The 17,380-nt window shown below is 44.7% G+C and overlaps 1 protein-coding gene across 2 annotated transcripts in view; it reads right to left on the minus strand.

Annotated features, from left to right (window-relative positions):
• The window catches only part of LOC115130498 (protein FAM13B-like), an 82,814-nt gene that overhangs the window by 8,930 nt on the left and 56,504 nt on the right, over positions 1–17,380 (minus strand). For both annotated transcript variants that reach the window (XM_029661697.2, XM_029661698.2), the window contains exons 8-13: positions 3,955–3,996; positions 2,972–3,067; positions 2,559–2,712; positions 1,502–1,611; positions 926–977; positions 700–814 (exon numbers count right to left, since the gene is read on the minus strand). In XM_029661697.2, the coding sequence (XP_029517557.1) occupies positions 700–814; positions 926–977; positions 1,502–1,611; positions 2,559–2,712; positions 2,972–3,067; positions 3,955–3,996 (569 nt within the window). The remainder of the gene's footprint in view (positions 1–699; positions 815–925; positions 978–1,501; positions 1,612–2,558; positions 2,713–2,971; positions 3,068–3,954; positions 3,997–17,380) is intronic.

A 17,380-nucleotide genomic window follows, 5' to 3' on the forward strand; every position in this document is an offset into this window, starting at 1 on the left:
ATTCAGAGACTTGCCCCAAAGCCACTCCTGCATCGTCTTGGCTGTATGCTTAGGGTCGTTGTCCTGTTGGAAGGTGAATGTTCGCACCAGTCTGAGGTCCTGATCGCTCTGGAGCAGGTTTTCATCCAGGATCTCTCTGTACTTTGCTCCATTCATCTTTGACTCGATCCTGACTAATCTCCCAGTCCCTGCCGCTGAAAAACATACCCATAGTATAATGCTGCCACCACCATGATTCATCGTAGGGATGGTGCCAGGTTTCCTCCAGACATGACACTTAGCATTTAGGCCAAAGAGTTAAATCTTGGTTTCATCAGACCAAAGAACCTTGCTGAGCTCAATTTCGAGTCTCAAAGGGTCTGAATACTTACGTAAATAAGGTATCCGTTTTTTTTATTTTTAAATACATTTGCAAAAATGTCTAAAAACCTGTTTTTGCTTTGTCAATATGGGGTATTGTGTGTAGATTGCTGAGCAACGTGTGAGCCGAGGTTTGAGGCAACCAGCTGGAGCTTAAGCTACTTTCTAACACACTTTCATACCTAGCTACCACAACCCATCATTCAAATCATTTGCATCCAGGTTTACTTGAAAATGCATTTTGTTTCGTTTCAACTAACTTCACTCCATCACTATCCTAACTGTCCCCTGTGGAACATTGGTCTATAAAGCACAAAACAACAACGGTAAGAAAGTTACCTTCCCACTGGTTGTGGGGGAAGATGCGGCTGAGTTGGAGGTGGTGCGAGCTGGCAGGGTGGTAGGGGTACCCCTTGGCCTCTGTGTTGGGGTTCTGGTCACACTCATCAGAGTCCTGGATAGAGAGAGTGTGTGAGAGAGGGAGAGAGATAAATAGGAGGGTTAGACAGTGTTCAATACACATTAGTCATGTGAAGAAGAAAAGAAGGGGTTGTCAGACACTTACACAGGTGATGAGATCGGCCTGGTCCATCTTGTCACAGGATTGGCTTTCTTGCCTGCAACAAGAGAGAGAGGGAGAGACATGAGTACTGGCCGGTTTGAAATGCGTTTTTGCTATGGCTATTGAACACAACGCATTATGCACAATGCATCATAGTGACCATTGATCAGCTGACTGACGACTACCGACAGGCTTTTGTGCGTGTACGCTTGCTTCATGTTCATGATGAGCTGAGGGAGGACAAAACCCTCTCCAACTGATTAGAATAGACAGCGTGTCAAGTGTCCTCCACTCAGCAGCACAAGAAAGTCTCATCAACAGAAGAACGCCTCACCACAGCAAAGGCAAACTTTTCAAAGCCATAATATTGCTGTTTGTGTTGTACATAACTAAACAAAACAGCAACAAAATCCCCAAGTCCCGATTAGCATACAACAGTATGATTAGCTTGTTTCATTGAATGGCAGCCATCAGCCTTCTCTGGGAAGGCAGGAAATAAACTAGACAGCAAAGCCTGGCATTTAAGCAGTTGAGGTAATTGTGCTGTGTAGCAATACTGTTAAACGGTTTAAAGCCAACCTGGCAGTGTTGATATTGTTCTCTGCATCTACAAGAGCCTCTGCGGCATCCAGGTCCATTCCAGAACTCTCCTCCAGGATGGCGCCTTGGGAGTCACAATCCTCGACCTCCTAGGAGGAAAAACACGCAGAAACAACATATCAAGTATTAGATTGACCTAATTTCTTGATCACAATTGACTCATTGAAGAACATCCACTTGCCAAGCATAAAAACCAACATGAAACAGTACCCTGGAACAGTACCCATGTAGACTATCAAACAGAGGCTGCATCAACAGCAAACATAATAAAAAAAATAAAAAGTTATATTGAGACGCTAGCTTGAATTCCTGGAGGGCAGCCTCCCCCTTTTTTTTACAAAGTAGGTGGAGATGGACCTGGTTTAACTGCATACAGTGTGTATATGTATTTATGAGAGGGGCGGGAGGAGTATTTGAGGTCTGAACAGATGTTGCTGTCATTCTTTGGGGGCAAGCAGACTATTTAAAAAGAGGGTGACCCAATTCATAGAGGGTCCCACCTCTGGGCTGAGGGGCCGTGGAGCCCAGCCAGCAGCCAGGTCTGTGGTGGTGAAGAATTGGAGGAGAGGGTGGGCAGATGTCAGTGGAAACTAGCTGCCATTTTATATAGCGTTCAGCCAGCCTCTATCCAAGGTTACCAGCCAGGAGAGCTATCCCCAATCCATGACCTGTAATTCTATGCTATATAGGCTAAATCTGATTCTGTGTAGGATGTCTAAAGTTCATGGAATTGTCTCTTATTGCTTATCTATGATGATGTTATCAAGATGGACTGGCTGTGCTCGGGGAGAACAGAAGACAGTCTGTATCTGACAAGGTTTCCCTTGTCCCCCACCACCTCGGCCCTCCAAAGAGAATGACGTCTTTGTTATGAGTCACACAAAACCTTGTAATAAAGTGATAGCCCCTATTCAGCGACAGGGCTCGGTATGGTAAATGTTCAATATTCTGTTTACGGCCAGAGCTTGTGGAGTTGTTTGTCTGGGATGTGTGTGTCGCTCTCCAGTGACCTGGAGTGACTGACTGTATAACGGACCTGTTGGGCCTGTGGGCTGTGTTCAGAGTGGCTCTCTGTCTCTGGGGCTGACAGGGGACTGCTTGCGGGGCCCTCCTTACTCGTACACGGGCCCTCCTCTCCATGGCCATCAAATGGCCCTGGCCCCGTCACCTGCTTTTCACTGGGGCCCGCGCTGTGGAAACCAAACAAGTCATTAACTAAGCAACTATCAGCATCGCACTGCGGTAACATGAACTTTCTGGAGCTGCCTGCCACCCAGTGTTAGGCAACAGTATGGGTGACAAGGGAACGCATGTTAGTGTGTGTTGCTAAAGTGAGTATGTTCGTATGAACATGGATACATGTACATGTGTGAAAACATTTGCATCGTGTATGGACATTATGTGCGTGTAGTGTGAGATTGAGCACAAGTGTGTGTGTTCACTGCTCACCCTTGGCTCTCATAGCTGCTGATCTCCTGGTCGATGGAGCTCTTGAGGTCAAAGAAGTGCTGTTCCACCGCGGCGCGGATGGTCCGCTCTATAATGCTGCGGAAACAACACAGGCACAACGTATTAACTTCTGTTGCCAAAGTAAGAACCCTCTGAATCCATCTAATAAGAAACATTAGCAGCGGAGTTAAACCGCTCGGCGACCCATTTCCTGCTCTCTGGCACGTTTAATAAGGTCAAGCAGGGAACTCTGACTAAAAAAGGGAACAGCCCTGTGCTCTAGAGTCCTGAGATACATAAATCCAGCACTATCTGTACTAAGCACCAAAACTCCCTTCTCATTTAGCTGTACTGAACTCTACTGTATTCTTTGGCTTCTGAAGTTTAAACCCACGGATAAAGGCTTAGCTTTAGTGAACAAACATGGGACTGTGTAGTCTGTAAAATCTAGCTGGAAGCTATAGCCTAGTGAATGCATTACTAGTCCTGAAGCTAGCCACCAGCTATAGCTAATACATAAGATTTACTATGCCTGAAGCTAGCCACCAGCTATAGCTAATGCATTACTAGCCCCGAAGTTAGCCACCAGCTAAAGCATTAGTCTACTACTCCTGGAGCTAGCCACCAGCTGTTGTACATTGCGCAAGCCTCCTGAAGCTACAGTACAGTGGCGACCAGTCAACAGCATCACTCGCCCCTTCTCTACACCCACAGAGGAACCAGAGAAGGCTTGTCATGTGATGGATGTGCTCAAGTCTCAATGTTTTGTGACGCAAATGGTTTGGTGATGGGTTGATATGGCTTGATCCTCCCCCTCCCGTTCCCTTCAACTCCTCCTTGGTGGATTAGCAATCAGTTTTTATCTATGTCTTTGACCCAGTCTAACCTGAAAGCGGTTTACACTTTTTGGGATCCTTTGATTTAGTGCATTAAGGTATGGCAGAAATTGTATTTTTTGGGGGACGTTGTAGCTAAGTACTTACTCTGCAGATCCTGGAAGAACGCTGATGGGGGAGATGTGTGAACTGAGAGGAAACAGAAAGCAACATTAGAACATCATGTACCACCTACTCGCCTCCGTCCTCCCTGGTCAACCAGGACCTTCCCTTCTCTGAGTGTATTCCATTGGAAACTCTGTGCAGTGGAGTGACCCATCAGGTCATGGCCTCAGTTCAGCTGGGTCCTAATCTATGCAGCAGTTCTACCTAAGGAGGGAAAGTACATCCAAAGGGCCGGGTATCAAGGGAGTTCACACACCTCTAGAGAGTACTGCATGAGAGCACGCACACACGCATGTTCTTTCCTTATGTCACTCAATTCACGCCTCTCAATAGCTACTCCCAGGCGCCGCCAAGGGTGTGCAGTGGGCGGGCACACAGGATGGGCTGGCGGGTAGGCAGCGCCCCATTTACTGTAAATAGCGTCCCCTTTCTGTACCCACCACACAAAAACAGGGACCATTCCATTGATGTAGGCAAATGTCAAACAGGACACAGCCTGCCTCTCATCAGGCAGTGCCGTTGCTTGTGACAGGAAGAAGGGGCTGGTTGATTCAGCAGTCTTGCGCTTGTCCGCCTCATAAACAATGCCAGGAATCTGTGCTTGCATAACGCACTGGCCCTGCTGGTTATCCCGCTGCTGTTAACACCCGGGTTGTGTTTAGCGGTCTCCTTTGGGGGTGAGGGCAACTAACAGGGCACCTCGGGGGGACTGGCGCTCTAAAAGGTTGATATTGACAAGGTGGGTCAACTCCTCACGCAAGCAACACAAACAAACACGCACAAACAGGCACAAAGTTTAACTGTAGTATGGTGTTGGCATATTCCTGTCAACAGTTCCATCCACCAGTGTATAGTTAGGATGAGTCTATCTATTAACCAGCTAAACCTGGGAGATGGCTGCTACCTAGAGACCGTCTGGCCTGCCCTATCTTATGCTATCCCACTGGGCCCTTAGTTAGGCTACAGCTTTGAAACCACTCACAGTAGGGAATATCAGACTCAGACCCGCCATAGAATGTTAGAACGTGTGGTCCATCTCCAGTATCGCTTTTCACAACCAAGGCCCAACAGGACCTACATATGCCAATAGGATTCAGAGTGCTCCCTATCTAGTGTTAAAGATACATCCCTTTGGCTCACACCTCAGTCTCTGCATCTGCCCAGCAGCTCAAATCACATCAATAGCAACTTAATTATTTACAGTCACCCCTCCCCCTCTTCTTGTTTACTGAGAAAAAGGCAGCGCTCGGATTCCGCACTGACTGACATTGTGTCCTTGAAGAGCTGTACAGAGCCGTACAGTGAGATAGTGCAGTAAGAGGCATTAAACACTGAAGCCTCAGGCTGTCAGACAACACACAGGCCAGACGCCCACCATCACACCTCCTGTTCTGACAGTGAAGTTAAACATACAGCTCGACCCTGTGAGAAGAGTCATGTAAAAGTTCCAGCACACCTCCACATTGATGCCTGCATTTGGACTTTAGCCAGTGAAATTGCCAGTATGGATCAATAGAGAAAGAGAGTTGACTATTTGTCTACCAATTTTAGATGACATAACACCATTCCATCTCACCGACTCCAAGGTAGTAGTCATTTTAGAGTCAGCAATGTTCTGTAAGTCGAACCTTCTCGCTCTGCCTTGGAAACAATGAGAGCGCACTGTTGGATGTGGCCACACACAGGCCAGCGAGCACAGCACAGGGATATCTGTTACTGCATATCTCCCTCTCAAACACTCTGGGTTATTCTATTACTTGTTCTGAATCAGATCAGACTCACTCAGATCAGGCCTGATTCCCAGGCTGTGGAGAAATCAGTTTGTGTGACTAGACTGAACACCAGCCAAGGTTTTTGGAGTCAGAGACAAAAAAAGCTTTACCAGCTTTTAAAAAGCCCTGGAGTGCCTCACGCTAACCTAATGAGGTGGAATAACCGTACCAGCTTTGCCAAAGTGATTTGGATAAGGAGGAATGTCATATAATCTGCCACATAGCTCTTTGTAGTATGGTGACCTGACCTCAGGGCAAAGGGCTCTAGTGGTAGGTCAGACCAGTATTTTCCTTTCAAAATAGAGGTAGCTTAACAGCGTCTGTCCTCGTCACGTCATGGAGAACCATGGTATGACAGATAGGGATATAATTGCAGTAAGATGAATCTTAAGGGAACTGCTGATGCCTATTGTGGACTTCTGGTCCACTGACTAAGGCGGTTACTTAACAGTCCGTATTTCCTTCCACTAATAAGGTTACTTAACAGTGCCGGATGAAGAGATGTCCTAGGATACCACAGCCTGACTGGTAACACCAACAGGAATTCAGTAAGGTAGCTAGCTGAGGACCTACTGATGTCTATTGCTGTTCTAATGAGAGATCAGTGAGTGATCTGCTACCCAACTAAAAGATCACCAGAGGCAAAGCTCCAGGAAACCGCGAGCTTCCTCCAACTCCGCAATTTAGCTTCATCATCCCATAGTCAGTGGTCATATGAACACATACTGTAAACACACACACACACACACACACACACACACAGTCCTGCTATTAGTATGAGTGGCTGAGTCGCAGCAGTAGAAGAGGTAGCCAGGTAGTTGTGATTCAGCAGAGTTGCTCTGCTCAGCACTGCGTCTGTAGGTTATGTCCTGGTTCTGGCAGAGAGTAGCGCCGCAGTGTGCTTGCCATACATCACAGTTTCAGCGGGTACTTCAAGAAAAGCCCACACACTCTCTACCAGGCATCACTCTTCAGCTCGTAAACACCTGTTTTACCCTTGATATACTACCTCTGTGTATTAAAGCTAAACGTGTCGGTTACGCAGACTAGCATCCTCCCGTGAGATTTGTAGAATTAGTCAGTCAATCTTAAACACCCCTCCCCCCCCGCGATGTAATACAAACCCTTAACAAGTTCATCCGTAAAGGTTAACCGGTCATGACCCATCAGAGATACCATGGGGCTGCATTAAGTTATCATAAAACATCATACGCCACAAATAGCCTCGCATCCCCACATACTGAATACATCTCAAATTGAACATGACAATGTACACACACTGTTACAATCCCCCCCCATGGCTTTACCTGAGCAGCAGAATTTCACACGCCATTTTCACCGGTTGTCGGTTCAACTTGGTTAGTCGTGTTTTGTTTATCAAGCCTGACGTTTTTTTTGGTGGGTTCTCTGGTTATCCAGACTGAGCACTTATTGGCGATAAAGTCTGTATGAGAAGGTCGAAGAGCAAAACCTGACTCCCTGGGTACATATTGTGGAGAGCTCGGTCCACAGCTGGCTTGCTGCGTCGTGTTGGGCTCGGGACTCTCTGCTGAAAAGTGCTGCAGTAAACAATCCAGAACCCTGCTCAAATACAGGGCTGCTTGACGCAACCGGGCAACCAACACCACTGGCCAATCACCTGACCCGAGGGGGGCAGGCTTCCCCAACCAACGGCCAGTAAAAACTGACTATAACACAGCAGCCCCCCCCCCACCTGTCATCCACTGGCTTTTATATAACCTGCACATCACCCCTATGTCCGCTTGGTACCCACTGATATCCTATTCAATCATAGCCCAATGACTGGGCTGGCTCACTGACAGGGCTGGCTCTTTAATAGCTCTGACTGGAGCTCACCTAGGGGGACAGGGTGGCTACTGGCCACACCCACACACTGAATCACAGGCCCTCTTGAGCAGTTTACTTCTGCACGCTCAAATCTATGTTTGTCTCTGAGTGAACACACACACACACACACAGTTACACATCACATACATCCTGAGTAAGGTCACAGGACTGTCTGAACTGAAGATGACAGTTCAGTGAGTGCCATGTGTTCTGAGAATGCTTCACTGTGTCCACTAGCAGGAAGCGGGTCAGGTTTGCTCTTAATCCTATCTTGCTTGACCCATTTATCATTGCCACAGTTAAATTGCGATAAAAGTAATCTTTCCTGGGTGGAAAGTGTGTCAGAACTCCTAGGAATGTAAGATGAGAAGCCTGTCCAAGTACTGTGGCTGAGAACTGATAATATATGTTATGTTTGTTATCTAGGTCGCATAGACATCATACTCCAAGCAGTGTAGTACCTGCCTATCAGAGCAATATATGCGAAATACAGTATATGGTGCCGGTGCCTATAGCCTTGACAAATCAGGTAGTGAGATGAGGTAATAAGGTCGTGAGGGGGAAGTAAGAAATAACTAAGATGCGAAGGGGATGAGAGGTAGCTGAGAGCAGTGGACATAAAATGATCAGCTACTCAAAATAAAGCAAGGAGTGGATCCCAATACCAGGAGTGGGTATATGGGATAGAAGTAGTAGCAGGCACTTGTTTTGATGGGCACAGGCCACGACAGGAGCAGGTGTCCACCTTGAAGGGTGCCGTTAACCATGTAAACATCTGGCTGTGTGTCCATGATGAGTGCTGGACTATCACTCAAACGCCCTCATGAAAGAGACAGCAAGAGTTCCGTTGACACATAAGAGCGGCAGGTTTCTGTGGCATGCAGTGGCCTGAAAGCCCTCATAAATAATGTCCACAGGCTCTTCAGGACAGGTCTGGCTGGAGAAGATGGACTATGACAAGGAGAACAGGTTGGACCCAGGGGCTGTTGATCCTCTGGTTCTGACGCAGTCCCAAATGGCACCCTAGTCCCTATATAGGTGGTCCCTGGTCAAAATGTGTGCACTCTAGGGAAAAGGGTGACATTTGGGACAAAGCCACTGGCTAGGTTTACAGGGCTGCCTGGCCTGGTAGTGTTGTGAGGGAAGGCACGCAGGCTGACACTCATGAGTTGGAGAGGTGAAAGGGTGAGAGAAGGAGGACAGGTGGAGGGTAGGAGGGAGGTCTGTGACCCTGCTTTCCTCCCTCAGACAGTCATTATGGAGCAAACACCTGTTCACACATTCCCCTGTCTCAAACCTCGCCAAACAGCGTGTCTCTAGGACGCTAGTCTTCATCACTGGAGTTTATTTTTGTGCCCCATGAAAGACTTTCCATGGAGCAGGGAACAGGATGTATGATGGACGGTCCAACAGGTTTATATTTAGATTTGATGGGAGCTGTCGCTGGCAGGCTTAATGGCTATCAAGGCTTGGCACAAACAAGTCAGCAAAGCCTGCACTTTCTCCCTCTGACTAGGGTTGCAGAGGGAGGATAGATTACTGGAAAGTTTAGAAGTTCACCAGTAAACTACCAAAATATTAGTATCTTTCAAAGATGTTATGTAATAAAGTGTAGGTCCAAAATGCTTCTGAACAGCTTCTAACCCCAAGACTGCTGAACAATTTATTAAAATGGCCATCCCGACAATTTACATTGCAACCCCCCCCTTTCATTTTCACACTGCTGCTACTCGCTGTTTATTATCTATGCAGTCACACTTTACCCTTACCTATATGTACAAATTACCTCAACTAACCTGTACCTCCTCACATTGACTCGGCACCCCCTCTATATAGCCTCGTTCTTTTACTTTGTGTTACTTTTTATTACATTTTTTACTTTAGTTTATTCAGTAAATATTTTCTTAATTTCTTGAACTGCATTGTTGGTAAGGGCTTTTAAGTAAGCATTTCACTGTATGGGCTACATCCGTTGTATTCAGCGCATGTGATAAATACAAATTTGATTTTACATCTAGTAGCCCTTTTGGGAACTTCAGATTATCACAGGTATCTAATTATCTCTGGCCCTGTGTGGCATTATTATGTCAAATATATTACAATTAAATAAAATGAAAAAGCTGCAAAACATTATTCTAAATATAAACCATCAACTTAGTGAATAGCATTGGTGTTTAACATGAGGGTTTAAGCAAATTATTCTTTATATACAGTACCAATCAAAAGTTTGGACACACCTACTCATTCAATGCTTTTTATTTTTTACTATTTTCTACATTGTAGAATAATAGTGAAGACATCAAAACTATGAAATAACACATATGGAACCATGTAGTAACCAAAAACGTGTTGAACAAATCAAAATATATTTTATATTTGAGATTCTTCAAAGTAGCCACTCCTGGCCTTGATGACAGCTTTGCACACTCTTGGCATTCTCTCAACCAGCTTCATGAGGTAGTCCCCTGGAATTTATTTCAATGAACAGGTGTGCCTTGTTTTAAAGTTCACTTGTGGAATTTCTTTCCTTCTTAATGCAATCAGTTGTGTTGTGAAAAGGTAGGGGTGGTATACAGAAGATAGCTCAAATAAGTAAAGAGAAACGACAGTCCATCATTACTTTAAGACATGAAGGTCAGTCAACTTTGAACATTTCTTCAAGTGCAATTGCAAAAACCATCAAGCACCATGATGAAACTGACTGTCATTAGGACCGCCAAAGGAAAGGAAGACCGAGTTACCTCTACTGCAGAGGATAAGCTCATTCGTTACCAGCCTTAGAAAATGCAGCCCAAATAAATGCTTCACAGAGTTCAAGAAACAGACATCTCAAAATCAACTGTTCAGAGGAGAATCAGGCCTTCATAGTTGAATTGCTGCAAAGAAACCCTTACTAAAGGACACCAATAATAATAATAATAATAATAAAGTGACTTGCTTAGGACAAGAAACACGAGCAATGGACATTAGACCAGTGAAAATCTGTCCTTTGGTCTGATGAGTCCAAATTTTAGATTTTTGGTTCCAACCACCGTGTCTTTGTGAGACGCAGAGTAGCTGAACAGATCGCTGCATGTGTGGTTCCCACCGTGAAGCATGGAGGTGGTGGTGTGACGGTGCTTTGCTGGTGACACAGTCAGCGATCTATTGAGACTTCACGGCATACTTAACCACCATGGCTACCACAGCAATACACCATCCCATCTGGTTTGTGCTTAGTGGGACCATCATTTGTTTTTCAACAGGACAATGATCCAACACACCTTCAGGCTATATGAGGGCTATTTGACCAAGAAGGTGAGTGAAGGAATGCTGCATCAGATGACCTGGCCTCCACAATCCCCCGACCTCAACCCCATTGAGATGGTTGGGGATGACTTGCAACGCAGAGTGAAGAAAAAGCAGCCAACAAGTGCTCAGCCAACAAGACAGTTGGAAAAGCATTCCAGGTGAAGCTGGTTGAGAGAATGCCAAGAGTGTGCAAAGCTGTCTTCAAGACAAAGGATGGTTACTATGAAGAATCTCATACATTTAAAAAATGTAAACACTTTTTTGGTTACTACATGATTCTTAGTAAAAAAATAGTAAAAATAAAGAAAAATCCTTTAATGAGTAGGTGTGTCCAAACTTTTGATTGGTACTGTATATGAATACTTTAATTCAAGTATAGTTGACCAAAATTACAAAAGATTCTGGTAAATTACCGGTAGCTTTGCAACCCTATCAAAGACCGAACCACATCGTACATGACCAATCAAGTGTTATTGTTGATCAATGACTACCTTCATGATTTCATAAGCAAGTGAGTTTACCAAAAAATAAAAAAAATACAACATTTAAGACATTTATAAAATTACATAATACCACAAATTCCATCAAAGGCAGAGCTGTAACTGCATAATCCCCGGCATCACAGCAATAGTTGTGGGGGATACAGGCAGCTGCCAATTCTGTTGGTTGCCATTTAATCTCTGTTAATTTCAGTGCTTGCCCCAACTCCACCCTTCTATCTACATGAGTCTGTCTGGGACTGGGCCCTAATTATGCAGCAGCTGCCACCCAAAGCCTTTCCCTATCCCCCCATGCGGTTAAAGTGTTGGGCCGGTTCAAATCACCCATGCCGACAAGGTAAACAAATATGCCAATGTGCCCTTGAGCAAGGCACTTAGCTCTAATTGCTCCTGTAAGTCACTCTGGATAAGAGTGTCTGCTAAATGACAAAAATGTCAATGTAAAGTCCAGCCACCACCCAAATCCCCTTAACCTTTACAGAACGACCAGGACAAGCACATATATTGCATTCAGAATGTATTCAGACCTCTTGACTTTTTCCATATTTTGTTACGTTTCAGACAAATCCTAAAATTGAACAAACACATTTCCCCCTCAGCAATCTACACATAATACCCGAAAGTCACTCTGACATAGTTCTCCCATATCCACAGAGGAACTCTGGAGCTATCTCTGCAGCACTCGACCAGTCAGGGCTTTTTGGTAGAGTGGCCAGACGGAAGCCACTCCTTAGTACAAGGCATCTGACAGCCTGCTTGGAGTTTTCCCAAAAGGCACCTAAAGGACTCTGACCATGAGAAACAGGATTCTCTGGTCTGATGAAACCAAGATTGAACTCTTTGGCCTGAATGCCAAGCGCCACGTCTGGTGGAAATCTGGCACCATCCCTATAGCGAAGCATGGGGGTGGCAGCATCATGCCATGGGGATGTTTTTCAGCGGCAGTGACTGGAAGACCAGTCAGGATCGAGGGAAAGATGAACGGAGCAAATTACAGAGAAATCCTTGGTGAAAATCTGCTCCAGAGTGCTCAGGACCTCAGACTGAGGTGAAGGTTCACTTTTCAACAGGGCAATGACCCAAAGTACACAGCCAAGACAACGCAGGATTTGCTTCCGGACAAGTCTCTGAATGTCCTTGAGTGGCCCAGCCAGAGCCCGGACTTGAACCCGATCAAACATCTCTGGAGGGACCTGAAAATAGCTGTGCAGCGATGCTCCCTATCCAACCTGACAGAGCTTGAGAGGATCTGCAGAGAAGAATGTGAGAAACTCCCCAAATACAGGTGTGCCAAGCTTGTAGCATCATACCCAAGAAGACTGGAGGCTGTAATCACTGCCAAAAGTGCTTCAACAAAGTACTGCGTAAAAGGTCTGAGAACTTAAGTAAATTTGATGTTTTTATATTTTTATAAATTTGCTAAAAATTCTTTAAAAAAATAGTTTTTGCTTTGTCATTATGGGTATTGTGTGTAGATCGATGAGGTGGGGGAAAAAACGATTTAATCAATTTCAGAACATAACAAATTGTGGAAAAATTCAAGGGGTCTGAATATTTTCCCAAAGCACTGTACATACACCCCCACAGTTCATGTCTGACTCCTTGGTGACATGATTCAGAAGCCGGAGGCACAAAGTGAGAGGTCAAGTTAGCCGAAAAGGGCCTTCTCGGTCCTTGTTTGGCATACCATAAAGTGTTAAACACTGCAGCAGTAGGGTCCATGGGAAAACAATAGCCCAGAAGCGAGTGCCAACCCACTAGTGTCATGGTTGTTTTTCAACTCCCATGTGGGTCCAAATCAAGTCTATTGTGTGTATGGTTTGGGAAACAACCAGTAAAGACTGGTAACAAATACAGTGAGATCCAAATGTATTGGGACAGTGACATATGTTGTTGTTTTGGCTCTGTACTCTAGCACTATGGAGTTCAAATTATACAATGACTATGAGGTTAAAGTGCAGACTTTCTGTACTTAGTCCAACCATTTTAGGGGACCAAAAGTATTGGGAAAGATTCACTTATATGTAATGTTCACTCAAATATTTTGGGTCATTGTGCAAATGTTTGGTCTTGTGAGCATACACGTGAGAATTGTGTTCCCTTAAAGTTTTAGACAGTAGCTAATAGGCTATTGTGGCTATTTGAACATAATGTGGGCCTACCAACAAAACCAATGGAGCAAATCCCATAACATTTTCACATGGAAATAGCTTTTGATTTCTATGATATAGCCTACCGTGGCCTATATGTGGTGTTCAATGCAGGCCTACGTTGCATGAGACTCTTAAAAGTTTTTACATTATGAAGGGCTTGACATTAATTCATTTTTTTTACTTGATTTATAACACCATGGGCCAAATAGGTGACTGTAAATTGTATTGTATGATGCAAGAAACCACTTTACAAAATACATTTTATTATTGTTAGCATACAGAGAATGACAATATTCAAGCCTGTCTCAAAATACAACACTGCCCCTTTAATTAAGACATTAGCTTTTTACCTGACTGGCTTTTCAAAGACAAAATGTGTAGGCTACATTTCAAGCTATGTTCTTGTAGGAAGCACTAACTCCCCATTGCTGACTTATACTTATATAAGTGGGCTAGTAACTCGCTAACTAGCAAAGAATATCAACAAATGTGCACACGCGTGGCTCTGCGCTCTGAACTGATCTCCGTTGCTCTCTGGCTCTTCATATTGTGTTTAGAAACATTCCATTCTTATTTATTTACAATAAAAAAAAGTGACTCCAAAATAGCAATACATTATTTACCATTGATTTAAAATTGGGCAAAAATCAATTGGAAACAACCAAAGCAAACAGCAAATGCATCCAACAAGTTTGTAGTCACAAGCTTGATGTAATCATTGCATGCTAGGGAATATGGGACCAAACTAAGCTTTTGACTACTTTAATACACAAGTGAATTTGTCCCAATACTTTAGGTACCCAAAAATAGGGGGGACTATGTACCAAGTGCTTCCTAAACAGTTCACCCAAGATGGATGAAAATTCTCTTCAAATTAAAGCTGACAGTCTGTACTTTAACCTCGTAGTTACTGTATAATTTCAAATCCAAAGTGCTGGAGTAGAGAAAACTGTCACAGTCCCAATACTTTTAGAGCTCACTGTATGTGCGGTGTGCTGTGGGGTGTGTCACTGTCTCAAGCCTTTCTAGCCATGTAGACTATTTCCCCCTGCCATGGTGCATGTGGCTGTCTGTTTGTGTGGATTAGGGATTAATGGGTTTAATCACCTTAACCCTTTACACTGGTGAGAATGGGCCTATATGCTATATGGATAGGGCTAAATTTAAATGTTTCTTACAGAAAAAATATGAAAAGCATATGCATATCCATGGTAGCAATTGAAAGGGAACAGTTAGGAGATTACGGAAAATTATTAGACCAAAACGTGAGGACTACAGTTCACCTGACAACTGAATCCACACATTACTACACTGTTGATTTTATGTTCAATTTACTGTACTTATTGCCGCATTTGTTGATACCAACATCTGAAAATACTCTGGATACATTCAGTAAAATTCTAAGAATATTAATGGAAAATATGGGATAGGTGCAACATAAGAAATTATAAGGGTTTGAGTGAAAGGACTAACTGGGATCTCAAAGTGGCCACACACACCTCTCCAAAGTGTGCACAGTTCCTAAGTAATTTCAATACACTTGTACTCCTAGTTCTCCTTCTCCTGCGCCATGGATGAGCTAGAGCAAGCACACTTGTAGTCGTTTTGGTTGGAACACAACCCTGCATCACCGCCATCAAAAAAAATGTGTTGTTTACGAAATCCCAAAACGGTCCATTCTAAATCTCAATCTGGGTCAGGTGGGCATCAACCGATAGTAATTTTGATGCGCATAGAAAGGCATTCAGAAAGGCATAAGCGCATTCAGGTGCGTGTGACACAGCAATTTTTCTTCACAATAAACAAACATGGGCTCGTTCTGTTCAGAACAACCCAGGGTATGATAGCATGTCATCTTGTAACAGTACATCAAACATAGTGATCATAAACGTTGACAATGTATTTGACAGTTTTATTCTATGGAAATTGCACATTTGGACTAAAGGGTGTTTGGCTTGCTTGTACGACATCAACGCAGTATTTATTATAATCCTCAACGTCTCACTTAAAAAATACTTAGAGAGTCCTCTTCATTTAAAGTATTTCCCTCACTCAGAAATGAAATGTGCAAAAGCTGCAAAATTAGCAGGAGGGAGGGGTCAACTTCTTGTTTTGCAAGGTGCTCAAGTTCAGAACGACTGTCAGTCAAAACCCATACAGTGCTGGGAAGCGCAGTTCTGACTTCATGTATACTGCAGCATGTTACTGTACAGCCAAAACATATGTCTGGGATGTTGGGAAAGTTGTGGGAAAATATCAAATGCATACAACAGTGGTTCCATACTAAAATGTTTAAACGTAAAGACGAGGATGAAACCGATCACAACATTTAGCTTAAAAGTTGATACACTATGAATATTTCACATTACAAGTACACAAATACACTGCTCAAAAAAATAAAGGGAACACTTAAACAACACAATGTAACTCCAAGTCAATCACACTTCTGTGAAATCAAACTGTCCACTTAGGAAGCAACACTGATTGACAATAAATTTAGACAACAGGTAGAAATTATAGGCAATTAGCAAGACACCCCCAATAAAGGAGTGGTTCTGCAGGTGGTGACCACAGACCACTTCTCAGTTCCTATGCTTCCTGGCTAATGTTTTGGTCACTTTTGAATGCTGGCGGTGCTTTCACTCTAGTGGTAGCACGAGACGGAGTCTACAACCCACACAAGTGGCTCAGGTAGTGAAGCTCATCCAGGATGGCACATCAATGCGAGCTGTGGCAAGAAGGTTTGCTGTGTCTGTCAGCGTAGTGTCCAGAGCATGGAGGCGCTACCAGGGGACAGGCCAGTACATCAGGAGACGTGGAGGAGGCCGTAGGAGGGCAACAACCCAGCAGCAGGACCGCTACCTCCACCTTTGTGCAAGGAGGCGCAGGAGGAGCACTGCCAGAGCCCTGCAAAATGACCTCCAGCAGGCCACAAATGTGCATGTGTCTGCTCAAACGATCAGATACAGACTCCATGAGGGTGGTATGAGGGCCCGACGTCCATAGGTGAGGGTTGTGCTTATAGCCCAACACCGTGCAGGACGTTTGGCATTTGCCAGAGAACACCAAGATTGGCAAATTTGCCACTAGCGCCCTGTGCTCTTTACAGATGAAAGCAGGTTCACACTGAGCACATGTGACAGACGTGACAGAGTCTGGAGATGCCGTGGAGAACGTTCTGCTGCCTGCAACATCCTCCAGCATGACCGGTTTGGCGGTGGGTCAGTCATGGTGTGGGGTGGCATTTTTTGGGGGGGCCGCACAGCCCTCCATGTGCTCGCCAGAGGTAGCCTGACTGCCATTAGGTACCGAGATGACATCCTCAGACCCCTTGTGAGACCATATGCTGGTGCGGTTGGCCCTGGGTTCCTCCTAATGCAAGACAATGCTAGACCTCATGTGGCTGGAGTGTGTCAGCAGTTCCTGCAAGAGGAAGGCATTGATGCTATGGACTGGCCCGCCCGTTCCCCAGACCTGAATCCAATTGAGCACATCTGGGACATCAATGTCTCGCTCTATCCACCAACACCACGTTGCACCACAGACTGTCCAGGAGTTGGCGGATGCTTTAGTCCAGGTCTGGGAGGAGATCCCTCAGGAGACCATCCGCCACCTCATCAGGAGCATGCCCAGGCATTGTAGGGAGGTCATACAGGCACGTGGAGGCTACACACACTACTGAGCCTCATTTTTGACTTGTTTTAAGGACAATACATCAAAGTTGGATCAGCCTGTAGTGTGGTTTTCCACTTTAATTTTGAGTGTGACTCCAAATCCAGACCTCCATGGGTTGATAATTTGATTTCCATTGATAATTTGTGTGATTTTGTTGCCAGCTCATTCA

This window comes from Oncorhynchus nerka, linkage group LG6 (genome assembly GCF_034236695.1).
Source record: "Oncorhynchus nerka isolate Pitt River linkage group LG6, Oner_Uvic_2.0, whole genome shotgun sequence".
NCBI classification, from domain to species: domain Eukaryota; kingdom Metazoa; phylum Chordata; class Actinopteri; order Salmoniformes; family Salmonidae; genus Oncorhynchus; species Oncorhynchus nerka.